The sequence below is a fragment of the Suncus etruscus genome, chromosome 7 (genome assembly GCF_024139225.1).
Source record: "Suncus etruscus isolate mSunEtr1 chromosome 7, mSunEtr1.pri.cur, whole genome shotgun sequence".
Lineage (NCBI taxonomy): Eukaryota > Metazoa > Chordata > Mammalia > Eulipotyphla > Soricidae > Suncus > Suncus etruscus.
Window position 1 is genome coordinate 124,293,732 of NC_064854.1, and position 27,525 is coordinate 124,321,256.

The 27,525-nt window shown below is 42.8% G+C and overlaps 1 protein-coding gene across 1 annotated transcript in view; it reads left to right on the forward strand.

The window, feature by feature from the left end:
* Positions 1-5,351: 5,351 nt before the first annotated feature.
* RAD54L2 (RAD54 like 2) overlaps positions 5,352-27,525 on the forward strand; it is a 55,877-nt gene continuing 33,703 nt past the window's right edge. The window contains exons 1-9 of the mRNA XM_049776710.1: positions 5,352-5,499; positions 13,060-13,261; positions 16,213-16,352; positions 16,793-16,909; positions 17,421-17,647; positions 19,308-19,490; positions 19,614-19,747; positions 24,323-24,519; positions 25,870-26,212. Of these exons, the coding sequence (XP_049632667.1) occupies positions 5,352-5,499; positions 13,060-13,261; positions 16,213-16,352; positions 16,793-16,909; positions 17,421-17,647; positions 19,308-19,490; positions 19,614-19,747; positions 24,323-24,519; positions 25,870-26,212 (1,691 nt within the window). The remainder of the gene's footprint in view (positions 5,500-13,059; positions 13,262-16,212; positions 16,353-16,792; positions 16,910-17,420; positions 17,648-19,307; positions 19,491-19,613; positions 19,748-24,322; positions 24,520-25,869; positions 26,213-27,525) is intronic.

Below are 27,525 nucleotides of genomic sequence, written 5' to 3' on the forward strand. Positions count from 1 at the left end.
TAATACTATTTAAGATCACCAAAATCTTGATGATTTACAAATTCAAATGAATTTACAAATTGTTTTTGTTTTGCTTTGTTTTGGGGTCACACCTGGCAGTGCTCAGGGGTTTACTTCTGGCTCTATGCTCAGCGATTCCTCCTGGCAGGCTCGGAGGACCATATGGGATGACTGGATTTGAACCGCCGTCCTTCTGCATGCAAGGCAAACGCCCTACCTCCGTGCTATCTCTCGGGCCCTGAATTTACAAATTGTAAAGGAATTCCTTATATCAGATGCAGAGTTCAGATGCTAATGGGGACCACAGAGACAATTTTTACATCAAGCAGATTGCTCCATAGTGATGGGACAGTGTATATGTCAACAAATTTTGTGATTTCACTTTGTGTGTTACTGAGTGTGGTCTGCTTTGTGAATAGAGAGAGGCTTTTGTATACACCACGGTACACACCTTGCTTGTTTATTTATATGGAGGATCAAAACCAGGATCTCACACAAGCAAGGCAAGCACTATCTCATTGAAACCACATTCCCACTGTTTCCTTCTGTTTCTTCTCTCCCTAGGGATATATATCTCAGGACTGTTCCCTGAATTAATAATTTGTTAGTTCTTGGACAGCACTACTCTATAGCTAAGTGTTATTGTGTTACTTATCAGGGCAGAGCTATCACTTTCATTCTCAGTTTTGCTGGGAGAGGATAGATAGATGGGTTTTGCTTTGAGGTTCTTGACAATTTTAGCCTCCATTAAGCAAGCTCAGTAAATTAAACTTTAAATGTGTGTGTGCTTGTGCACGTGTGTACACATCTGCCAGTACCCAGGGCTTAGTCCTGGTTTTGTGCTTAGGGATTCGTCTTGGTGGTGCTCAGGGAACAATATGTAGTTCTGGGAATCAAACTGGGAATGGCGGCATACAAGGCAAGTGCCGTAACTTTTGCGTATTACCTCATTGACTCTATACATGGGCTCTTTCTTTTTTTTTATTTGTTTTATTTGGGCCACAGTGGCAGCACTCAGGCACCAATCCAGGCTCTGCACTCAGAAATCACTGTTGGCAGGCTTGAGGATCATATAGGATGCCAGGGATTGAACCTGGGTAGGCATTGTGCAATGCAAACACCCTACCCACTGGGCTATCGCTGTGGCCCAGAATTTTGTTTTTGTTTTTGTTTTTTTTTTTTTGGGTCACACCCAGCAGCGCTCAGGGGTTACTCCTGGCCCTACACTCAGAAATCACTCCTGGCAGGCTCGGGGGACCATATGGGATGCTGGGATTTGAACCACCATCCTTCTGCATGCAAGACAAATGCTCTACCTCCATGCTATCTCTCCAGCCCCGAATATTTGTTTTTCAAAATGGATCTCTTCAGTTTCTTTAGATAGCTAGTTCACCAGTTTCATGAAAATGGAATTTGATTTCTAGAATTTGCTTTATAGGAATACAGGTTCTCATAAATAGGCACTGTTTCCAAAATCACTCTCCTTTATATCTTTCTATTAGAAATGTACTTCTTTATTTTAAAAATTTATTTAAAGAAGGGGCCGGAGAGATAGCATGGAGGTAAGGCGTTTACCTTTCATGCAGAAGGTCATCGGTTCGAATCCCGGCGTCCCATATGGTTCCCCGTGCCTGCCAGGAGCGATTTCTGAGCACAGAGCCAGGAAAAACCCCTGAGCACTGCCGGGTGTGACCCAAAAACCACAAAAAAAAAAAAAAAAAAAAAAAAAAAAAAAAAAATTTATTTAAAGAAAATGCATCACATACGTGACATAGTTTATCATAATACATTTGTTTTCAGTGACAGCAAAGTTATTGAAAAAAATCAAAAGAAAAAATAATAAGAGGGAAGAGATAAAAAGGGAAAAAAAGGGGCCGGAGAGGTAGCATGGAGGTAAGGCCTTTCATGCAGAAGGATGGTGGTTCGAATCCCGGCATCCCATATGGTCCCTCGAGCCTGCCAGGAACAATTTCTGAGCGTAGAGCCAGGAGTAACCCCTGAGTGCTGCCGGTGTGACCCAAAAACCAAAAAAAGGGGGAAAAAAAAGTACAGTAGCAAGGTCATTTGCGAACATTATTGTATCACCAATGAAGCCATTAACACAATGGCAGAAGGCTTAGTAAGTTCTTGTCCAATCTGTTAAATTGGGTTGTTTCTTTAGGGATAGCAGCGTCAAACAAATGAAGTGGTCCAGAAATGCAAAGCTGTGATACTATGGAATTTAAGGGCATATGCTCAGCTGCAGGACCTCCTGGAAGAAGGCCTCCATTTGTGGGCGTGGTTACAGCTGCCAGGCTTTTCCCAAAGAAGGAAGATATTGGGGAGGGTGCCTGCACTCACTTCACACCTGAAGTGTGGTCAGATTGGTTTCCCCACAAAGAATTGTAGAGGGTCAGTGATGAGGTAGGCCATTGAGGAACTGGTGATTCTGTGTGAAGGAGTTAGCAGGCGTGGCTTTGGCAGGGTGGGCATTTGACTTGCACCCTCCTCCTGAGATGGTCGGCTAGCTTTGTGCTGTGTGGGCTGGTGTAGCCATAACCTTTCACAGCTTACCTAGAAACATACTTTCTGTTTATTGGGAATGGGGTCACATTCAGCAGTATTTGGGGGGGTCAATCCTGGCTATAGTTGGGCAACCAAATGATGCTAGAGATCAAACCTGGATCTCCTGCATGCAGTGCTTATTATGTTCCAGCCTATTAAACTACCTCTCTGACCCTTCTTTGGAATTGAACCAATGTTTCACATGAAATGAGGAGCAAAATAGAAAGATGCCATACTAACTTCTTTCCTTGTGCCTAATAGTTCTATTAAAAGTTAATTTCTTTCCTTCTCTTTTCTTTTTTGGTGGTTTTTGGGTCACACCCGGCAACGCTCAGAGGTTACTGCTGGCTCTACGCTCAGAAATCGCTCCTGGCAGGTTCAGGGGACCATATGGGATGCCGGTATTCAAACTAATGACCTTCTGCATGAAAGGCAAGAGCCTTACCTCCATGCTATCTCTCCGCCCCCCCCCCCTCCTTTTTTTTTTAAATTTTTGGGCCACACCCTGTGACGCTCAGGGGTTACTCCTGGCTCTGTGCTCAGAAATTGCTCCTGGCTCAGGATCATATGGGACGCCAGGGTTCAAACCCAGGCTTGTCTTGTGTCAGCCGTGTTGCAAGGCAAACACCCTACTGCTACGCTATCGCTCCGGCCCAGCTTTTGCATTTTTGAAGATCAGAAGCAGCAGATCCTGTCACTTACATAGTTGGCTTGATTCAAAAGAGCTCTGAAAGTATTTTATAGTGTTATTTCTATGAAAATAACTTAGTTGTTTGAAAGGGAGAAAAAAATAAAAGCATTCTTAATAACTTAATCATTTTCATTTTCTATTATGGGTCTTTGATAGTTTGGATATTATTTAGAGTGTCTTCTATTTTAAAATATATTTTAGTATAGAGTTTGGGCTGCTCACAAATTCTAACAGTATGAGTGATTGTTAGGTATTTAATTGATATTTGCTTCTATGAGGAGCCTGGGATGAGGTTATTTGGAAGACGTTTGCTAATTGAAGTGTACTGGAGGCTCTTCTTTATTTTTTGCCTCCAAGTTATTGTTATTCTCCTACTATTACACAATTTCTTAAAATGATAGGCATTCAAATAATGCAACTGTACTTGCTTATTAAAAAGTGTTCTCTAAACGATACTCCCTAGTCAGCCAGATACACTGAAAGTAAAATATAAGCAGCCTAGAGAGCAAAACAGAGAAGTTAAATGTTTCTAACCATTGACTCCCAAACCCATAGTAGCTCTACAAATTACCAGCACACATACATTTTCAAAAGCTACTAGTACCCAACTCTTAATACTTTTCTTTCTGAAAATGAATGAATTAAAGATAGAGTAATTTTCTGAGATTTGAAATCCACATATTTTTTCTCAGTGAATAGAAGCTCAGCAATAGTTATATTACTGTATTTATGAATTACTGTGCCTTTGCTTTATGTCCTTTGTAGATACTTTTTGAGTATGTTTTTTAGTACAGAATAAAAAAATATTTTGGGGCTGTATCAGCAGTGCTTAGTGATCAGCCCTGGCTGTGCATTCAGTTCTCAGGGGACCATATGGGGTGCCAGGGATTGAACCTGGGTCAGCAAAGTACGATACAAATGCCATACCTGCTGTTCTATCACTCTGGTTTCCAGAATTAAAAAAAAATTACTAATTTCACATTCTGCTTTTGTTGTCTCAAGAGGCTGTTAAAGTCAGGATGTACAGTCAGAATATATATATATTTTTTTTTGGGGGGGGTGTTGGTGGTGTTGCCACACCCGGTTATGTTCAGGGGATTTAATATGAATCAGTTGGTCCCTTGCTTGTTCAAGAAAGAGATTGAAAAAGAAAAGAGTCAGCAAACCACTTTGCCTAGCCCATATCCCATTTGGTCTCTTTTTTTCCTTCCTGGTTGTGCCCCACTTTGCTCACAGCTTATTCCTGGTTCTGTGCTCAGTGACCACTCAGGACACCTTATGGAATGCTGGGTATTAAGTTCAGTTCAGTGATGTGTAAGGCAAGTGCTCTATACACTGTCCGCAAGCCCCTGAAGTCTTAATTGACAATGTGGCCAACAACATACCAGATTTCAGAAATGGGAACATAATTCAAGAAAGTTGGGGCAGGTGACAAAGGCTTCTTTTAAGAAAAGGATTTGGAACTAGACCAGTGGTAGGGTAAAACCTTATAACAGTGTTGGGTGCAAGTGCAGTAGTGAGCCATGTGGCACCTCAGACTTCTTACATGGGTGAGTGGAATTACAATGTAATAAATAGTTGCCCTTCTTTTAGGTGATTGAAAGAGTGGATTATTGGAGAATGGGTGAATTTTTGGTTTGTTTGTTTTTGAGTTATTTAGCTCCTGGCGGGGCTTAGGATACCTATGTGGTGCTGGGGATCAAAATGTTTAACTCCTGGGTCACCAGAAGTAATTCTAGAGCCAAGAATAAGCCCTGAGCACTACAGATGTGGCCCAAAACACAAAAAAATATTCCTGGTCCTAAGCACACCCTTAGTAATTTCCTTTTTTAAACTTTATTTATTGGTTGACTGATTGGTTGTTGGGCCACACCCACTGGCGCTCAGGGTTACTCTTGGCTCTGCACTCAGAAATTACCTCTGGCAGGCTGGAGGACCATATGAGATGCCGGGAATTGAACCGGTTCCCTCCGTGTTGGCTGCATGCAAGGCAAATGCCCTACTGCTGTGCTATCTCTTGGGCTTCACCCCTTAGTAATTTTGATGCCTCTTTTCCTCCTAGGACCCCTGCAGTGGATCATGAGTCGGTAATGCCCACTGAAGACCTCTGGGAACCATGTCAGACGAATCTGCCTCAGGGAGCGATCCAGACCTGGACCCAGACTTGGAGTTGGAGGATGCGGAAGAAGAGGAAGAGGAGGAGGAGGAGGAGGAGGGGCCAGTGGAAGAACAGGATAGGGATGATGAGGATGACCTGCTGGATGGTGAGTGACTCTAGAAATCGAAAACTTGTCCCCCCCCCCTCGTTTTTTTTCATTTGTTTGTTTTGGGGCCACCCCAAGGAGTGCTCAGGGCTCACTTCTGGCTCTGCACTCAGGAATCAATCCTGGCGGTGCTCAGGACACCATATTGCTGAGCATTGAAACCTGGGTCAGCCATGTTCAAAGCAAGCACCTTCCCTGCTGTACTATTGCTCTGGCCTCAAAAGCTTGTCTGTCTTCCTTCTAATGACATTTTTTTTCTTGGCGTGTGTGTGTTTCTAGTTGGAGTTTTCATGTCATACATTGTAAGAGGTGTAGACTGATATATAAATTATTGTTCTATATGTCTCACTTTAGAGCTGAAAGACTTAAAGCTTGTATTTCATCTTTGATAGGCATGCAGACTTAAAGATTTAATGCAGGTTCAAAGGTTTGAGAGGACGGTATATTTGTCCAAGTATTTGGGGGACATGGATCCATCAGGTAGTTATAGGTTAGCTTGAGTATAGCCATGAGTGGCTTATGAGTTTTCTGAAATGACACTACATCCTGCTTCTGAGGACATAAAGAAATTGTTCGTGGAGAGCTTCTTAGACTGAAAGCATATTCCATTCTGTCTTGAGGACATTTGCAGACTACTTCCAATGGTAGGGAACTATACCTCTATAGCTTACAGTATAAACCCCCATCCACACCCCCCATCCACATACCCCCGCACATTTGGTTTGCCCCCTCCTCTGCCCCCAGCTTGTTAAAGTGTCATTAGATGTTTATCATGGTAGGTCACCTGCTAGCTACAGGGTTTGCCAGTAAATTCCAGTCCTCCGTGATACAGGATTCAGAAATTTACCAGGTTTCAGTCGAATTAAGAAGTTTTCTTTATTTTTGTTTTTGGGCCACACCCACCTGTGCTCAGGGCTTATTCCTAGCTCTGTGCTCAGGGATCACTTCTTGTGGGGATTGGGGGACCATATAGAGTGCCAGAATCAAACCCTGGTCAGTGGTGTACAAAGACAAGTGCTCTCTTGTACAAGTAACTGTACAATTACTTATCTTCCCAGGAATTGTTTATTATCTGTTTCTGACCAGACCAGCTTAGTAGAACTGAACATGCCTTCATTGCTTCTATGTGAAGGATCCTAGGAAAATGTACTTCTGTGGAGAATAAACATCAGTCCTTTCTTGCTAATGTTACTATCTTCTGTTTTTATTATTTTAGTGTTTCAGAAATCAATATTTCCTTATTTCTACTATTTAGAAGCTCTAGACTGTTCCATTTCTTTTTTTTTTTTTTTTTTTTTTTTTGGTTTTTGGGTCACACCCGGCGGTGCTCAAGGGTTACTCCTGGCTGTCTGCTCAGAAATAGCTCCTGGCAGGCACGGGGGACCATATGGGACACCGGGATTCGAACCAACCACCTTTGGTCCTGGATCGGCTGCTTGCAAGGCAAATGCTGCTGTGCTATCTCTCCGGGCCCCCATTTCTTTTTTTCATTATTTTTATTTTCTTTCTCCTTTTTTGGTGATACACTTGAGTGGTATACTCAGGCCTTAACTCTGACTCTACACTCAGGGGTGCTTAGAGGTGCTTGGAGACCATATGGGATTGACTATGTAGAAGACAAACCTACTAGCTGTGTTGTCGCTCCAGTCCCTAAATCCTGCTAATTTCTGATGAGCAAATTGTCACTTCACTTTTTTCTCCCTGACAGTGTTATATGCTATACATTGCTGTCTTAGTTTGAATCTCCTGCCAACTAGTTTTGTAGCTCTTTTAAGTAGTAGTAGTAGTAGTAGTAGTAGTAGTAGGAGAAGAAGTAACAAAAGGAAGACATACTAAGTTATAGTGACAGACTTTCTTGATTGTTTCTCATGGTTCCTCAGATGGCTTTATGGACTTAGGGTACCTATCATTTTTCTCCTTGCAAGGTGTCTCATACTGTGCTTCTGTCAGGAACCTCTCAAGCTTGCCCTTGACTCTTTCAGGCAAACATTTTTCTGAGTATTCCTAATAGCAGTACTCATTAAGGTTACCACTGGCTTGCAGATGTCACTGGGGTTTGAACTTGTAGACTTGGCCTTTAAGTCTCTAACTCATCTTTAGGGCTCTTTCTCAACACAGGTCACAAATGGACTATTTTGATCACTTTAGCACATGTGGTAGCATGTGGTTGAACTTGATGACCTTTGCTTACTGGTCAAGTTCTTTTAACCATTAAATCTCCTTTAGTGCAACCCCCCCCTTTTTTTTTCTTTTTTAATCACGTAAGTTCTCAGATTAGATAGCACTTATATTTTCACAGGTTTAGTTTGGAATTTTCATACATTTTTTTTTGAGGGGGTTAACGCCCAGCGTTGCTCAGGGGTTACTCTTGACTTTTTATTCAGGCAGAATACTGGGTCAGTCCTTTGCAGGGCAAACATCTTACCCACTGTTACTTTCAGTTCTTTTAGTCACTTTTTTTTTGTTTGTTTGTTTTTTGGGTCACACCGGCAGTGCTCAGGGGTTCCTCCTGGCTCCACGCTCAGAAATCGCTCCTGGCAGGCTCGGGGGGATCATATGGGATGCCGGGATTCGAACCAATGACCTTCTGCATGAAAGGCAAATGCCTTACCTCCATGCTATCTCTCCGGCCCCTACTTTCAGTTCTTTTAATTCAAAGTTTTATTCCTGTTAGATAACAATAGCTCACATTCATAGTACTTTCATATTCATACTAATCACTTCAGTGTATACATATTGAATTTATGATCTTGAACTTGCTTTAAGTCATTGAACCATCTTCTGGGCCTCAAACTTATTCTTTTTCTTCTTTTTTTACTTTTTGGGACACACCCTGTGATACTCAGGGCTTACTTCTGGCTATGCGCTCAGAAATCACTCCTGGCTCAGGGGACCATATGCGATGCTGGGGATCGAACCAAGGTCCGTCCTGAATCGGCCGCGTGCAAGGCAAATGCCCTACTACTGTGCTATCACTCTGGCCCTCGGGCCTCAAACTTTTTTTTTTTTTTTTTTTTGGGCCACACCCTGTGACGCTCAGGGGTTACTCCTGGCTATGTGCTCAGAAGTTGCTCCTGGCTTCTTGGGGGACCATATGGGACGCCGGGGGATTGAACCGCGGTCCGTCCTAGGCTAGCGCAGGCAAGGCAGGCACCTTACCTCCAGTGCCACCGCCCGGCCCCGGGCCTCAAACTTTTTAAGAATGTGCTTAGTGGGGACTGGAGAAGGCCAGAGGAGGGGCAAGAGTGATAGTATAGCCGGTAGTGCATTTGCCTTGCTGCTTCAGGAGTTACTCGTAAATCAGTGCTTGGGGGTTACTCCTGTCAGTGCTTAGGAAACTGTACATGTGAGGGATTGAACCTACATGCAAACTTTGTGTTCAGCCCAATAAGCCTTTCTAATCCAAAGCTATCAAAGTCCAAGTGAATTTTTATTTACTTAATTATTATTATTAGTAGTAGTTTTGGAGCCATACCCGTCAGTGTTCGGGGGTTACTCCCGGCTGGCTTGGGGGACCATATGGGATGCTGGAGGTTAGACATTGTTTGGTTGCAAATGTGCTACCCTCTGTGCCATCGCTCTGGCCCAATTTTTATGTTTTTGCTCTATATTTGGAGGTGCCCCTGGAGATCCTGGGCAATTAGACAGTGTACTCAAGCCCCATTGACTTTTATATCTCTAGCTCCACAAACTTGTTTTGAGAGGGCAAGGGAGGGTTTAGATTATATATGATAGTGCTCAGGTATGACTCCTGGTGGTCCTTGCTAAGGAAACCTGTACTCTCATATGCACTTAGCTGTCCTTTGAGCTATCTTTGGACCTCCACCTCAGATTTTTTTTTTTTTTGAGGTGATGGATTATTGAGGTTTGAACCAAGAGCACAAGAGCATGTGATGCATATGTTGAACTATATTCTGGAACCCTCATAAGCATTTTCTAGTATTTTACTTGATTATTTCAATACTTTGTTTATTAGGTAGGGCAGATACAAATTAAAGATACAAACCAAGGCTCAGGGCTCCAGTGATCAGGAGTGGTCCCTCGTAACATGTATTTTTGCAAACTGAAAGTGAGATATCAGGCTGTGGTCAGATTCAGTGACATCATTTGATCCCAAATATCTCAAAGGTTGTGATACATATTCTATCACATCACTTTAAGAGATACACAAAACTTGGAATCCAGATGGGAATGAGGAGGAAGAAGAGATGGAATATCTGAGGAATAAGTCTTGGAAGTTTGTATTCCACTAAATGAAATGCAGACCTTTTTTTTTTTTTTTATTTAAAGCCCATTTGCTTAGTCATTTTTGTTGTGGTGATGTTCATAACTCATCCCTGAGAAGCTTATGTAAGTGTTCATTGATGTTTATATAACTCTAGTGATTACTGCTCATGGCTGGCTCATGTGGAGGAGAAAGTTCAGAAGTATTTATGACTAGATCTGGTCCTGTTATTCTAAACTTGGGATGGTAATAATTATTGATTTTTTTTTTTCAGTTCACACAAACTCTAATTTTCCTTTGTTAAAGCACATGTCTGTCACTTTGCCTTCTAAGTTGAAAGTTTTCTTATGCCTGTGGCTTAATATTCAGAAGACACAAAAGAGTTGATAATAAAAAATTGTATTTGTTAGGGGAAACCTAAATCATTTTGAAATATGTTTTATTAATTATAGTTTAAGATGTGGTACATATTATAATTTTTGTTTTTGTTTTTGTTTTGGGGGTGGGGTCACACCTGGTGGTGCTCAGGGGTTACTCCTAGCTCTGTGCTCAGAAATTGCTCCTGGTAAGCTCGGGGGACCTTATGGGACGCCGGGATTTGAACCACTGTCCATCCTGGGTTGGCTGCGTGCAGGGCAAACACCCTACCACTGTGCTATCTCTCCGGCCTCAACATATTATAATTTATAGAAATCAGAAATAAGCAATCAGGGCCCGGAGAGATAGCACAGCGGTGTTTGCCTTGCAAGCAGCCGGTCCAGGACCAAAGGTGTTTGGTTCGAATCCTGGTGTCCCATATGGTCCCCCATGCCTGCCAGGAGCTATTTCTGAGCAGACAGCCAGGAGTAACCCCTGAGCACCGCCGGGTGTGGCCCAAAAACCAAAAAAAAAAAAAAAAAAAAAAAAAAAAGAAATAAGCAATCAGTAAAAAATAAAACATTAACATAGCTGCTTTTTCCTCTTTGAGCAGATAACTAGATCTGTATTATTTAGGCAGCATGGGTTTTTATAAAATAAAATTTTTAATTCAATCACTGTGTGATAGTTACAAAGTTTATGATTGAGTTTTCATTCATACAATGTCCAACAAACACATTTTTTTTTTGTTGTCGTTGTTTTGTTTTTGCTTGATTTGGATTTGGGGCCACACTTTTCTGTGCTCAGGGGTTACTCCTGGCTCTATGCTCAGAAATTGCTCCTGGCAGGCTTGAGTGCCGGGATTCAAACCACCGTCCTTCTGCATGCAAGGCAGAACGCCTTACCTCCATGCTTTCTCTCCAGCCCCGATTTTTCCCATCTTTTAAGTAAGAAATCTTGATGGTAAATTTATTGTGATAGCACAGCCATAGGGCGTTTGCCTTGCATGCGACAGACCTGGGATAGACCTGGGTTCCATCCCCGGCATCACATAGTCCCCTGATCCTGCCAGGAGTAACCCCTGAGCACCGCCAGCTGTAGCCCAAAAACAAAAAAAAAATTTTGTTGTTATGATAGAAAAATATTAGTATGTGCAAGGAGGAGCAAAAGGGGGGTTAGGACTGGGCAGAGCGAGGCAGGGCAGGTATTTTTCTTCCTTTATCCCAGGATCAGCTCTCTCTGCTGACAGAAGTAAAGTTTAACAGTTGGCAAACAAGTTTTCAGTACCTAATAAATTCATTGGCCTGACATACAGGACCTTTCTCTATACTCCTGTCCTACTTGTCTACACTCTCACCTTGCATCCAATTGTTTTTCCAAATAGTTACTCAATAAATTTGCTTGTGAAATAGAAACAAAACAATAGGCTTTAAGCCAGGAGAGCTTCAAAGGTCATTGTTAGTATCAAGCCAAAGAATCTAATAAAACACCAAGTTGAACGCTGGGGATATGTAGCATTCCATTCTTGGTGTCTTTGGGAAGCTTTCTATAAAATGGCTTCTTTGTGAATCTAGTAGTTGAGGGGGGGGGGGGGGTTCTGATAATTTAGCCTTGTGTTTTATTCATTGTAAAGCAGTGTCCCTTTATGAACATTCTATATCTGGTGTCTGGTGCTTCACTTTTTGTTTGTTGTTGTTTGTTTGTTTTTCTCTTTGCCCTTTTAAAAGCAAAGATTATCTACCTGAAACCTTACTGCTTCACTTTTTGTTCGTTGTTGTTTGTTTGTTTTTCCCTTTGCCCTTTTAAAGGCAAAGATTATCTACCTGAAACCTTAGTGCTTTTTTTCAATATGAGAGCCAAGAGATTCTGGTGCTACTGCAGGGGAGTGAATCACCTGGGCCTTCGCATGTGAATTGAGTGAAACATTTACATCTGTTTACACTCAGCTGACCACTTTGACTCCACTTTTTATAGTGGCCTCATTAGCTTTTTATTCCCACCCAAACTCTAGACAGTAGAATGTAGAGTAGGAGATAGAAAGGTCTTGGAAGTTGCCCTTCCTGGAATAGAGATTGGCTTCTGGCCAGCATCCATGAAAGATTTGGGTCTATACTCCCAAATACACATTTTCAAGTTTCCTGGGAAAAAGATATGCAAGTCATTTGATTTGCTTCCATTGCTGCTGCTTTACTTAATTTTAGTCACTATTGAATTGTGTTACTTTTTCAAGTTGAGACCTTATTTAATTCCCTATTCCTTTTCTGTATGTGTTATATCTTATTTAAGATGTTCTTTCTTTCCTCCTTTATTAGTTAATGTCTATTCATTCTCATTATTTTTTCTTTTCTTTCTTTTTCTTTTTTTTTTTGGTTTTTCAGGCCACACCCGTTTGATGCTCAGGGGTTACTCCTGGCTAAGCACTCAGAAATTGCCCCTGGCTTGGGGGGACCATACGGGACGCTGGGGGATCGAACTGCGGTCCTTCCTTAGCTAACGCTTGCCAGGCAGACACCTTACCTCTAGCACCACCTCGCCTGCCCCTGCTCATTCTCTTTCGATTGAACCTAGGTCTGACCTTTTCTGGGGAAGTGCCCAGCTCTAGGAAGGGCTGAATTAGGTGTCTTTTCCCCCAGTGTTGATGCTGTTTGGAATTGCTTTGATAACCTGTCCTTTCCTTTCTGAGGAAGCTGAGACCATGAAATATCCTCATTCTAATAATAGTTGCAACATATATTTTGTAATGAGCCTCCTTTAGGCCCTGGTTTGGTTCTAAACATGCACACATTTAGTCTTCAAAACAGCTTCAAAATATAGACATCGGTATTCTCATTTGTAGATAAATTCATTGAGAGTCAGAGAGAGAGGTAAGCTAATATGTTACTAATTGAGATTTAAATTGAAGTGTGTCTGGCATGGTAACTCATTTTCCTTCTAGTAAAGATCAGTTCCTCGCACCTTCTTCCCTTTGTCTTTTTCAGATCAATCCCTGGAAGACATGTGTGGCACTGAGTGTTCCCAGCTGGGGGAAGATGGGCAGAGGCCACCACGGTGCACTTCAACTACCTCATCTCAGTCTGAGCCTTCAGAGCAGCTTAGGCACCCCCAAGCCAAGAATCTAGCCTCCGAGGATTCCAAAAAGAAGAGAGCTCAGAAGCCTTCCCATATGAGGAGAAATATACGGTGAGTTATGCTCTACTTAAGAAGAGTAAGTAGAGGAATATCTTCATTTTAATATTTTTTATAAGGATACCTTTTTAAGCAAGAGAATCCTTTCTCCAAAAGGGCAAAGTGTAAGCTGTGTGCTGCCTCTAAGAGTGAAAATACAGCTAAAGTTTCCTGGATTGGGGCTCAGTGATACAAGTGCTTGTTTGCCTTGTACGTGCTAACCTAGGACAGACCTTGGTTCGATCCCCTGGCGTCTCATATGGTCCCCCAAGCCAGGAGTGATTTCTGAGTGCATAGCCAGGAGTAACCCCTGAGTGTCATTGGGTGTGCCCCCCCAAAAAAAAACCCCAAAAACAAACAATAAAAAGATTCCTGGATTGGCAGGTGATGCAGAGAGATTGGGGATGACACTTGCCTGGCAGTATTCCACTCAATGAAATCCTGAGAATTAGCTGAAGGTTGCTAGGATGTCCTTGTGAAACTGTTTTCTTTCTTTGTTTCTCCTTTTAATGATAAAAGAAGCTGAAATTTTATTTTCTTGGAACACAGTTTCACCTTGTAGGGAACTGTTGTCTTAAGCATGGCTTTATCCAGCAGATGTGAATGTCCTTAACCAGGTCTCATACAATGTTTCCTTCGACCAATTAACAGTTTTGCTATTGACGGGATAACATTTTTCCTCTCCTACCCTCAGTTTAAAATTTTTCTCTAGGGGCCAGAGTGATAGCACAGCAGTAGTGTTTGCCTTGTACACAACCAACCCAGGATAGACCCTGGCATCTTATATGGCCCTCTGAGCCTGCCAGGAGCGACTTCTGAGTGCAGAATCAGAAGTAACCCCTAGGGCCCAGAGAAATAGCACAGTGGCGTTTGCCTTGCAAGCAGCCGATCCAGGACCTAAGGTGGTTGGTTCGAATCCTGGTGTCCCATATGGTCCCCCTGCCTGCCAGGAGCTATTTCTGAGCAGACAGCCAGGAGTAAACCCTGAGCACCATTGGGTGTGGGCCCCCCAAAAAAAGAAGTAACCCCTAAGCACTGCTGGGTGTGAACCCCCCAAATTATTTTTTTTCTAAAAACATAATGACTAATTGAAAATATTTTCAGATTGGAATATCTGTACTTTCTTTTTCATGTAAAGATACATTTTTTTTTTTTGTTTTTTGTTTTTTGGGTCACACCTGGCAGCGCTCAGGGGTTACTCCTGGCTCTACGCTCAGAAATCGCCCCTGGCAGGTACAGGGGACCATATGGGATGCTGGGATTCGAACCACCAACCTTCTGCATGAAAGGCAAACGCCTTACCTCCATGCTATCTCACCAGCCCAAAGATAAATATTTTTAATTCTGCTTTTCAGTTTATTTTTGGGGGGACCACACCCAGCGACATCTGGGTTACTCCTGGCTATGCGCTCAGAAATCGCCCCTGGCAGGCACAGGGGACCATATGGGATGCTGGGATTCGAACCACCAACCTTCTGCATGAAAGGCAAACGCCTTACCTCCATGCTATCTCACCAGCCCAAAGATAAATATTTTTAATTCTGCTTTTCAGTTTATTTTTGGGGGGACCACACCCAGCGACATCTGGGTTACTCCTGGCTGTGCGCTCAGAAATCGCCCCTGGCAGGCACAGGGGACCATATGGGATGCTGGGATTCGAACCACCAACCTTCTGCATGAAAGGCAAACGCCTTACCTCCATGCTATCTCACCAGCCCAAAGATAAATATTTTTAATTCTGCTTTTCAGTTTATTTTTGGGGGGACCACACCCAGCGACATCTGGGTTACTCCTGGCTGTGCGCTCAGAAATCGCCCCTGGCAGGCACAGGGGACCATATGGGATGCTGGGATTCGAACCACCAACCTTCTGCATGAAAGGCAAACGCCTTACCTCCATGCTATCTCACCAGCCCAAAGATAAATATTTTTAATTCTGCTTTTCAGTTTATTTTTGGGGGGACCACACCCAGCGACATCTGGGTTACTCCTGGCTGTGTGCTCAGAAATCGCCCCTGGCAGGCACAGGGGACCATATGGGATGCTGGGATTCGAACCACCAACCTTCTGCATGAAAGGCAAATGCCTTACCTCCATGCTATCTCACCAGCCCAAAGATAAATATTTTTAATTCTGCTTTTCAGTTTATTTTTGGGGGGACCACACCCAGCGACATCTGGGTTACTCCTGGCTGTGCGCTCAGAAATCGCTCCTGGTGTGGGGAACCCTATGGGATGCCAGGGGATTGAACCGCGTCCGTCCTAGGATAGCGCCAGCAAGGCAGATGCTTTACTGCTCTGTGCCTCTGCTCTGGCCCCTGCTTTTTAGCTTATTGACTCTTTATCTGTGATATGTAGAGATGAGCTGACAAGTAAGTAATGTCAAGACATTAAGTAAAATCAAAATTATACTGGGGGTTGGAGTGATAGGCAGTGGTAGGGCATTTGCCTTTTGTGTGGCTGATCCAGGACGGACCTTGTTTCGATCCCTGGCGTCCCATATGGTCCCCAAGCCAGGACCAATTTCTGAGTGCATAGCCAGGAGAAACCCCTGAGCATTATTGGGTGTGACCCAAAACCAAAATACCAAAAAAAAAAAAAATCATGTTAGCATTAAGTTGCCGGAACCTTGTAGGTCTTTTTACCTCCATTGCCTGTTGTCTTTGAATGAGTGTAGTGAGATTAATGTGGGCTTCTTCCTATCTCAGCACTTAGAAATCTTCAGTGGTCTTTCCCTTTTTATTTTGGCATTCTGTTACCCATATATCAAGTGAACCACACTATTATTCATTCATTTATTTGTGGTTTTCAGGCCATTGCAGATTCAAAGGACTACTTGCTTCTTGTGGAGTTGTTGGTGTTTGGGGGGTCATTCTTGGTGGATCTCATGGAACAGCGTGGGCCTCCCACATACAAAACGTGTTCTAGCCCATTGAACTATTTATCTGGTCCTTGTTTTAATGTTTAGAAAGCTGCTCCGTGAGGATCAATTGGAGCCAGTTACCAAAGCAGCACAACAAGAAGAATTGGAAAGAAGGAAACGCTTGGAGCAACAGAGAAAGGATTATGCAGCTCCTATTCCCACTGTTCCTTTGGAGTTCCTTCCTGGTAAGAAGTGGAGTTGGTGGGGAAATGCCCTGTGCTGGAGGGAGAAGGGTTCCTCGGTAACACTGGTTACAGACTGATCTGGGTTCTCTCAAGATTTTGGCCTCTTGGGAAGTCTTGAGAAGCGAACAGTCTCATTTAAAAAAGGAAAATAAAGGTAATAAAAATGTACTCCACAGTGCTCTTACTTAGAGTCCTCACCTTCCCCTACGTTCTGGATTTTAATAGACCATTGCATTAGGAACTTTTCTAGTAGTTAGGTGGATACCAAGAAGTAAGAACCAGTGTGGAAGAGGAAATTTGTAAAGGAGACTGAAGTTTATGAGATGCCTCTATTTATTTTTTAAGGAATAATCTCCATAAAAGCAACAAAAGAGGATGAACGGTGAGTCATTTTGAGAAATATATTTGAATTAAATATAGTTTAACTCATTTTTTCCTAGAGGAAATTGTCTTAAGAGCAAGTGATGGTCCCCAACTGCCTCCTCGGGTGTTAACCCAGGAAATCATTTGTTTGGACAGCAGCAGTGGCAGTGAGGATGAAAAAAGCAGTCGAGACGGTAAGAGCAAATCTTTCCTTCTTGACTCAGTGTTCACCTTGAGAGATTGGTTGTATCTTTGAATAGAGAAGAGTTCAAGAAAAAGTTCCTCTTTCAGTTTGAGATCTGACAGTGACAAATTTTCCTGAGTACCATGTTAAATGTAAGTTTTGCAGTATCTTTAATTTAAAGCTAAAAGAGAGGATAAAAAATAAATTTGTAAATGATGATAAGTTATTGGTTTCCATACTTTAAAAGTATTTATTTTTATTTATTTATTGATTTTATTTTTGGGTCACACACAGCGACACTCAGGGGTTACTTCTGGCTCTGTGCTCAGTGTTCCTGGCAGGCACGGGGACCATATGGGATGCTGGGATTCAAACTACCATTTGTCCTGCATGCAAGGCAAACATCCTACTGCTATGCTATCTCTCCAGTCCTCTGTTTTCATTCTTTTTAAATTTAATTGTTGACAAATACACTCTCTGAAGCTTTCTTTTTGTTTTTTTATTTTTGTTATGTGTCTCAGAGGTGATCGAACTTAGCTCTGGAGAAGAGGACACTCTGCACATTGTAGATAGCAGTGAGTCTGTCAGTGAGGAGGATGAAGAAGAGGAGAAAGGTGGTACCCATGTGAATGACGTCCTAAATCAGCGTGATGCTCTGGGGCGAGTCCTTGTCAATCTGAACCACCCTCCAGAGGAAGAGAATGTCTTCCTAGCCCCACAGTTAGCCCGGGCAGTGAAACCTCATCAGGTAGGCAAATCTGTCTCTTCTCTTGCTTTCTTTTCAGCCTCTTTATTATAAGACATAGATTCTTGGTAGTTGTTAGCAGCCTGTGAAATAATTGGCACCTTTGGTAGTTTGCTTCAGGATTCCTGTTGAATAGGAAGGGAAGTAGTCTTCGGTTTTACTCTTACCCAGTAGAAGGCACTGAATTTCTTGGCTTACTAATCTTAAATCTCTTTTTTTTTTTTTTTTTTTTTTTTTTTTGTGGTTTTTGGGTCACACCCGGCAGTGCTCAGGGGTTACTCCTGGCTCCATGCTCAGAAATTGCTCCTGGCAGGCACAGGGGACCATATGGGACGCTGGGATTCGAACCGATGACCTCTTGCATGAAAGGCAAACGCTTTACCTCCATGCTATCTCTCCAGCCCCCTAATCTTAAATCTCTTATTGTGATATCTGCTAAATAAATTAAGATCTTTGAAGAAAAGTGCTTTGCTTAGGGAGTTTTGGCCCAGAAGAGGTGGCAGAGCTAGAAGTTTGAGGGAATTTATGATGGAAGGAAGTAGACCAGTTTGTATTGACCATCACTTAGAGCCAGGAGCAAATAGTGAAAGTTCAGTGAAGGCAGAGATTTCTAACAGTAAGGCTCTTCTGTAACAGATAACTAACATAAGATCTCTGAAATAAAAATCATTCTTCATGAAATGAGCCTACTTAGAAGAAAACTAGGCCTTGCTATGATGAAGAATATTGTTAGGAATTGCCACTGTACATTCTTTTTCTTCTTCTTTTTTATTTCATTTATTTTTATTTTGGTTTTGGTTTTGGTTTTTGGGTCACACCTGACGGTGTTCAGGGGCTACTCCTGGCTCTGCACTTAGAAATCGTTCCTGCCAGGCTAGGGGGACCATATAGGATGCCAGGATTCGAACTGGGGTCTGTCCTATGTTGGCCACATGCAAGGCAAATGCCTTCCTTCTGTGCTATTGCTCCGGCCCCCTTTTTTATTTTTGATTTAAAATGTTTGTGTGTTTGGGGCAGAAGGCACACCCAACAAACAGTACTGAAAGCTTACTCTTGGTCATGCAAGGGGGACCATTTGTGGTGCCGGCGGCATGCAACATGAGACACTTTTTGTATTATCTCTCTCTGGTCCAAAATGTGAATATTATTTGGCTGACCCCAGCATATTTTGTGAGTTCTCATGGCTATGAGGATGGAACTCAAGGCTTTGTGCATGCTTGACATGTTAGCTACCATTTGAGTTATCTCCCCAGCCCTACTTCTACAGATTGTTTTATCAGAGGATCCGTTGTACCAGGGGACGACTTTTTCTGTATTTTCTTCAGAAGACTACCATCATTCATACAGAATGATCAGGATACACGGAAATGTTTGTAGCTGTTTACATCAGTTGTCTGGTATCATGTCAGTTCATTTAATTCTGTCTAATTTCAAAAGGAGTAAAACTGAACTCTATCTAACCTTTTGCCAGTCCTCCTAATATTTGTCTTTGTCCTTTGTCAGATTGGTGGGATCCGGTTCCTGTATGACAACTTGGTTGAGTCCCTGGAGAGATTTAAGACCAGTAGTGGTTTTGGCTGCATCCTGGCCCATAGCATGGGTCTGGGGAAAACTTTGCAGGTCATCTCCAGTCCTCCTAATATTTGTCTTTGTCCTTTGTCAGATTGGTGGGATCCGGTTCCTGTATGACAACTTGGTTGAGTCCCTGGAGAGATTTAAGACCAGTAGTGGTTTTGGCTGCATCCTGGCCCATAGCATGGGTCTGGGGAAAACTTTGCAGGTCATCTCCTTCGTTGACGTCCTCTTCCGCCACACACCAGCCAAAACTGTTCTTGCCATTGTGCCGGTAAGTGTTTGGAAAGGCACTCGAAGGAACTCGGGGTTATACTTCACCAGACACAGAAAACATTGAAGAGCTCAATTTTCAGTTGGCTCCTTAACCTTCCTTTTTGAACTGGTTTTCTTATAGGTTAATACTCTTCAGAATTGGCTGGCAGAGTTCAATATGTGGATTCCAGCTCCTGAAGCCCTTCCAGCTGACAACAAGCCTGAAGAAGTTCAGCCTCGTTTCTTTAAAGTTCACATCTTGAATGATGAACACAAGTAGGTGGTTTTCCTTTTCCTTTGATATTTTTTTCTTTTTTTAATGAATCAACCAATCAGTTAATTAATTTATTGGTTTTTGGGCCAGGCCTGGCAGGCCCTCAGGGGTTACTGCTGGCTCTGCGCTCAGAAATCGCTCCTGGCAGGCTCAGGGGACCATATGAGATCCCAGGAATCGAACCAGTCCATCCTGGGTCGACTGCATGCAAGGCAAATGCCTCACCACTGTGCTATATCTCCGGCCCCTCCTTCCAGATTTTCTTTTCTTCCCGGAATTCAGATAATAAGGCAGACTTTTTTTTTTTTTTCCTCCACATCTGGTGGTGCTCAGGGTTTACTCGTGACTATACTCAGGGATCGCCCTTGGTGCGCTCCAGGGACTATATATAGGGAACTGGGGGATTAAACACAGGTATGCTGCGTGCAAGGCAAAGCACCCTGCCCAGTGTACAACTCTCTGGTCCTTATAAGACAACCTTTTTGAATTATGTGTCCTGTACTTTCAAATCCTTTCAATTTGTTGGGGACCAGAGAGTTAATGTAGCAGGTAAGACTCTTATCTTACAGGTAGCTTACCTCACTTTGTTCTGAGGAACCCTATATCATTTCCCTGATCCCTGCCATCAGTGTCTCCAGAACACTGAACCAGTAGTAAACCCTGAGAATAGCAGGTGTGGCTCAAGAAAAAAAGCAATATATAAGAAAACCCTTTTGACTTATTTTTTTGGAGGCGGGGGAGGTGGGCCATACACTGTGACTCTCGGTTACTCCTGACTAAGCACTCTGAAATCACTCTTGGCTTGGGGGACCATATGAGACCAGGGGATGGAACCATGGTTCATCCTGGGTCAGCTGCATGCAAGGCAAATGCCCTACCACTGCACCATTGTTTTGCCCCATGCACTACTCTTTTTTTTTTTTTTTTTTTTTTTTGTGAAGGGGGCTTTTTTAGCCACATCTGGTAGTGCTTAGGGGTTACTCTTGGTTCTGCATTGAGAAATTACTCCTGACGGTGCTTGGGGATAGCATATAGGATTCTGGGGATTGAACTTGGGTTAGCCATATGCAAGGCAAGCACCCTATCTGCTGTACTATTGCTCTGACCCAACAACCATTTTTTATACTTTCTTTTTAGTAAAGTTGGGGTGAATATCTTGAGAAATCTTTTGTGTTCTGTTTGAGGATGCTTTGTTTGTTTGTTTTTTGGGAGGGGCACACCCAGCAGCACTCAGGGGATTACACCTGGCTCTGCACTCAGAAATCACTCCTGGAAGGCGTGGGGACCATATGGGATTCCTGGAAGTGAACCTTGGTCAGTTGTGTGTAAAGCAAAAGCCCTACCCACTATGCTATAGCTTCGATCGTTAAGGATGCCTTTTTATTCTCAAAAATCTTAATGCATGACCACATTTCCCCATGTCATAAAATTTGGGGTGATAGAAGGAGATTTTAAAGTCTTTTTTTTTTTTTGGACCATACCCAACAGTGTTTAGAGGATCACCTCTGGCATCTGGCAGACCTTGAGGACCATATGTGGTGCTGGGAATTGAAGCAAGGCAAACTCCGCTCTATACTATCATTCTAGCCATATATTAATCTTTTCTTTTAAATATAAATTTGTTAGGAGCGATTTCTAAGCGTAGATCCAGGAGTAACCCCTGAGCACTCCTGGGTGTGACCCCCCCCAAAAATATATAAATTATTTATAAATCATGTATCACATAGTTGACATGATTCACCAAATACATTTGTTTCTAGGTAAGTGGGAGCAAAACTATTAAAGAAAAAAGTACAGCAACAAGAAAATTTGTGAAAATTTTATCTTGTAGTGTGGTCATTACAGCAGTCAGGTTTAGTAAATTCGTGTTGCTAGTTTATCTTTTTCTTACTTTGTTCCTGAACATTATGTGGTTTCTGATAACATTGGTATCAAAATTGGTGTGTTCCTCCACGTATGACAATATTAAATAAATTGGAATTGTCATGGCTGTGGGATTCTGGGATTCCAAGCATTTTGCTAATAATGCAATTATTATGGGGCATATTTTCAGCTGCCAGGGCTTCTGGAAGTATAAGAAGATGAGGTTGGGGGAGATTGCACACACTTACTCCAAAAAAGGTTTGCTGATGTCAGCTTAAATACCACCAGCATGCCTGAAGTTCTGGTTAGATTGGTAACTGAGGAGAATTTTAAATGAATGATGAAGCGGTGCCATAAGTGAAGCGGTCATTGTGGGTGATGGGTGCAGATGTCCTGACTTTGCTAGGCTGGGATTTGGCCTGTCCTTTTTCCCAAAATTGCCAGTTTTTAGCTGTGTTGCTGGTGTACCCATTCCTTTTCACTATTTTGTTTATATCTCTTTCAAAAACAAAGTGAGTCTCTGGAGATGACCAAGTTCAGACATAACGACATTTGTGGGCATGGTTTCAGCTGCTAGGGCTTCCAGAAAGTATAAGAGGGTTGCCTGGAGTGGGGGTGGGCATGGTGTGTCATGTGCCCCTCACCCACTCCAAAAAAGTCCTGGTGAAGTTAGCTCAAATATTGGCATACCTGGAGTTTTCGTCAGATTGGTGTTACTGTAGAGAACCATAGATGAGTAGTGAGGTAGTGCCATTGGCAAAACAGTGATTATAGGTGATGGATAGAGGAAGCATGGATTTGGCAGGCTGGGGACTTAGTTTGTTCTCTCTTCACAAGATTTCCAGCTTTCAGGTGTATGGCTGGTGTATGTACCCAAGATTTTTCACGGATTGGTATACATCTCTTTTGAGAACAAGTGAGTCTCTGAAGCTGGCTAAATGCAGACATAGTGACTATTACTCTTTTAGAAACATAATCAGTCTCTTTTGGGGGGGGCATGCCAAGCTTGGTATGTTTAAGAGAACTACTTATGTAGTGCTATGGGACTCTATGGCGTTAGAGATGAAACCTTAGCCTTCCATTTGCTAAGCATGAACTCTCAGCCTATCTCCTTTTCTAAACATAGCTTTGATGCTGCAGCTTCTGAGATTTGAAAGATTCGAAAATTAAACTTGATTTCCAGATGGTTAAATCTTGGAACAAGCCAGCTATACTTGAGAAGTTAGACTTTCTTTATTCTTTTGTTTTTTAAATTAAAACATTTTGAGGGCCATACTCAGTAGTGCTCAATATTTACTCTGGCTCTGCACTCAGGGACCACTCCTTACAAGACTCAGGTGATCAGGTGGGGTGCAAGGGATTAAATATGGCTTTGTGGTGTCCAAGGCAAGTGCCCTACTCACTGTGCTATCACTTTAGCCCTAATCCACCCTTCCACCCTTCCTTCCACTCTTCCTTCCACCCACCCTTCCGTCCTTCCACCCTTCCTTTCTTCCACCCTTCCGTCCTTCCACCCTTCCTTCCTTCCACCCTTCCTTCCTTCCTTCCTTCCTTCCTTCCTTCCTTCCTTCCTTCCTTCCTTCCTTCCTTCCTTCCTTCCTTCCTTCCTTCCTTCCTTCCTTCCTTCCTTCCTTCCTTCCTTCCTTCCTTCCTTCCTTCCTTCCACCCTTCCTTCCACCCTTCCTTCCTTCCTTCCTTCCTTCCTTCCTTCCTTCCTTCCTTCCTTCCTTCCTTCCTTCCTTCCTTCCTTCCTTCCTTCCTTCCTTCCTTCCTTCCTTCCTTCCTTCCTTCCTTCCTTCCTTCCTCCCTTCCTCCCTCCCTCCCTCCCTCCCTCCCTCCCTTCCTCCCTCCCTCCCTCCCTCCCTCCCTCCCTTCCTCCCTTCCTCCCTCCCTCCCTCCCTCCCTCCCTCTCTCCCTTCTTCCCTCCCTTTTTCCAAAGTTAGTGCATCCCACCACCTTCGAAGTTCCTCAAGACCTCCATGCTGCTCTCCCTATGTCATCTCTACTCTATCTGAGGTCAACTTTCTTTTCAATAGAAGCTGTCTCTTGTGATATTGGACAAATTGAGACTATGAGTATCCCCCACAGTTGGTTGGTCTCCTGCTCTATTAGATACTATTTGCCTGTAGGTAGTGACATATGGCTCAGTTGTTGGATATTTGAGGCTTTCTAATATCTGTTGCTCTTTCTCCTTTACTGCTGTCCTTTGCTTTTTAGTCACAGAAGCCTAGGCAGTTGAGACATAAAATATCGTCTTTGTTTTTACTACATTTATTTATATTTATTATGGAAACACATTGGAATTCTACCTTCAGTGTACAGAATTATACTTATGAACATATGTGTCCAATGTGGGATTTTGTTGTATTATACCACTGACTTTCTGTATTTTACTGTTTAACCATCATCAGTGACCCAGTCAATCCTCAGTGTAAATTCATTTCTCTAGAATGTTAGGGAAATCCTTAAGCAGCTGATCTATTCTGTGCTTGTAGTTACATGAAGTGTTTGACAATAAGGAATTCTGAATTCAAAAGTGACTTGTATTATGAGGCCCCCAAAATAAATAACAAATTGAATAATAAATTGTAGCTTTTATTTTTAGTACTTATTATTATAATATAATAATATTGAATGTTATTAATGTTTTGATGTTTTATTCTTCTGTTGAAGCCAAGAGAGCATTAATGCTTTTTTCCTGTTTACTCTTGCAGGACAATGGCAGCTCGTGCTAAAGTGATGACTGATTGGTTGTCAGAGGGTGGGGTGCTTTTGATGGGGTACGAAATGTACAGACTCCTCACCCTGAAGAAATCCTTTGCCACAGGTAGACCGAAGAAAACCAAGAAACGCTCCCACCCGGTTATCATTGATCTGGATGAGGAGGATCGACAGCAGGAGTTTCGGAGAGGTGGGCAGCCCGTCTAGGGAATACTTTGGGGATTTCAGGAAAAAAAAAATTTATTGTGTGGGGCCAGAGAGGTAGTATAGGGGGTAGGATGCCACCTTTATATGCAGCCAACACCCATTTGATCCCCAGCATTGCTTATAGTCCCCTGAACACTTAAGACTTATTCTTGAGCACAGAGCTAAGAGTAATCCCCGAAAACCCCAACATGAAGGAATTATTGTCTGCAATAGCACTTAGTCAAATTGGGTAATGTGAATTGTGTTTTTGTAAGTCAGAAGTTATGATCCTATAATAAGAAAGATGTCCCTCTACTGGCTCTCAGAAGGTGCTGCTTTCCCTGTGGACTGTGAGATTGTGGTTAGATCATGTCACTAATTGGCTCACAGCAGACTCCCTGTTTGTCTCCATTGTCAGGGGCCAGTCAGGAAAATAACTTTTTCTTTACCACTTCCTAAAGATGTTCTGAAAAAGCACTCAGAAAGCAAATTATTTAACTTACAGGGTAGAATAGTAATCTTCAAGGTAGTTATATTGTTTGTGAATTCATAGGAGAATTTGCCTTTTTTTTTTTCCCTTAAGGAAAAACCATTCCTCAGAGAGTTTTAGTTCTAAAGTTCCTTCTGAGGGTCTTTTGTGGACCAGTGTTCTGTTGTCATTTTCTTTTAGTTAAAATTTTTTTGATGCTGGGCCTTGAGCCCAGTGTTTCAACAGAGGCAAGGCAAGTGCTCTACCACTGAAGTGTATCCCCAGTTCTTGGAAAGAAAGATTTTAAAGGTTTAAAGGCTGTTGCATTTTATAGGTATTTTTCCACCTATGAGCTTATGTTTGTTCTAAATTCGTTCCTGTGGTAGAACTGAGATGAATTTGTTATTCAGCAATGATTGGCCAGTAATTCTAGGAAGACCTTGTCATTCAGCTGGCTCCCACAAGCCAGCACTCAGATAGTGCCGATGTGCTAACAATGGTGCAAACCACACGGCATGTTTTATTCTTCTAAACTTCATCCAGACACATTTTTAATCCTAGACTAATACTCTGTAAAGCTGTGCTCTTTGCTTCCCAAAATTAGCGTGAGCCCTAGGAATACAAGCCAGTTTTAATTTTCGTCTATAGAAAACGAAAAATGAGAAAGGGAAGGAAGAGATGTTTACAGAAAGAGTTCATAGAGCAGGTTAGTAAGTCACACCAGATCCAGGAGCTTGACTGGCTGGCTCCCTTTCAGCAGTGGGGGCTGACTCTTCCTTTCCTGCTTCCTTCATTTCTTCTGTCTCCTCCAGGGTGCGCCCCCACTTCTCACATTGTTGACTAAGAGCAGTCACCCTCTGACTCGGGATCCTCTTCCCTCCCTAGAGTTTGAGAAGGCCTTATGCCGCCCGGGCCCTGATGTGGTGATATGTGACGAGGGACACCGCATCAAAAACTGCCAGGCCAGTACCTCGCAGGCCCTGAAGAACATTCGCTCTCGCCGCCGGGTGGTGCTGACTGGGTACCCTTTGCAGAACAACCTCATTGAGTACTGGTGCATGGTGGACTTTGTGCGCCCAGACTTCCTTGGCACCCGACAGGAGTTCAGCAACATGTTTGAACGCCCCATCCTAAATGGACAGTGTATCGACAGCACACCTCAGGATGTCCGCCTCATGAGGTACCGAAGCCACGTCTTACATAGCCTTCTGGAGGGCTTTGTGCAGAGGTGAGCCATCCCCGGGACCAGATTTTCTGAGCACTGTTGAAATAGGAATGCTAGTGCTATTATGAGGGAGAAATCTTGCACAGTGGGGAAGTAGTGAGAACTTTATTTTGTGTGAATAGTGGATGTTGAATTTTTTTTTTCCCATTTGGCCAAGGAGTGCTTCTCTCAAAAGTTAATTTTTTTGTTTGTTTTGGGGCCACACCTAGCTGTTCTCAAAGCTTACTCGTGCCTCTAGATAAGGAATCACTGCTGATGAACTCAGGGAGCCATACAGGGTGCCTGAGATTGAACTCGAGTTGGCACTGTGCTAGGCAAGCTTTCTGTCTGTTGTGTTTTTGCTCTGGCTCCCCATCAAATTTGATTCTTGAAATTACAAGGATGCCCTGCCTGATTCACTGAGCGAAGTGAGAGTTAGCATCTGGTGACTTAGGAGAACAAATACAAGGGGTCATTTATGACTCCATCACTTTCAGCATGTCGGTGCATAGAGCTCAGCCTAGCCTAAAGCAAGTTGCCTTGTTTTACCATGTTACTGTATGGAGAAAGCTCATAGAAGCAGCCCTGAATCAGAGTCTGTCACCAGTCATTGAACTGAGAAAGATCACTCTACTCATCTCTGCTTTAGTTTTCATATTTAAAATGAATTTATCCTTTTTTTTAAAAAAAAAAAAGATTGATCTATTACTGGCTTATAATATTATGAAATTTCAAGGGTTGTTTCAAATTGTTAAATGTGTCTATCACTATCACCATCAAAATTCCAGTGTTATTCTACTACTAGAAAGTTTTCATCAGAAATATTCCTCCCTTTTTTTTTTTTTTTGTTTTTTTGGTCACACCTGGCAGTGCTCGGGTTAGTCCTGGCTCTATGCTCAGAAATCGCTCCTGGCAGGCTCAGGGAGACCATATGGGATGCTGGGATTCGAACCATTGCCCTTCTGCATGCAAGGCAAATGCACTACCTCCATGCTATCTGGCCCTGTTCTTCCCTTTTTTTTTTTGGTTTTTGGTTTTTGGGCCACACCCGGTGTTGCTCAGGGGTTACTCCTGGCTGTCTGCTCAGAAATTGCTCCTGGCATTCACGGGGGACCATATGGGACACCGGGATTCGAACCAACCATCTTTGGTCCTGGATGGGCTGCTTGCAAGGCAAACACCGCTGTGCTATCTCTCCGGGCCCTATTCCTCCCATTTTTAAGGGAAATAATTCCTTTTCTCTCTTGGAACCACCATAATTTTCATGAGTTTAGGATGTAGTTTTATTGTTATTTTCTCTTTGCTTTTATTTATATTTCACATATACTTAAAAACAT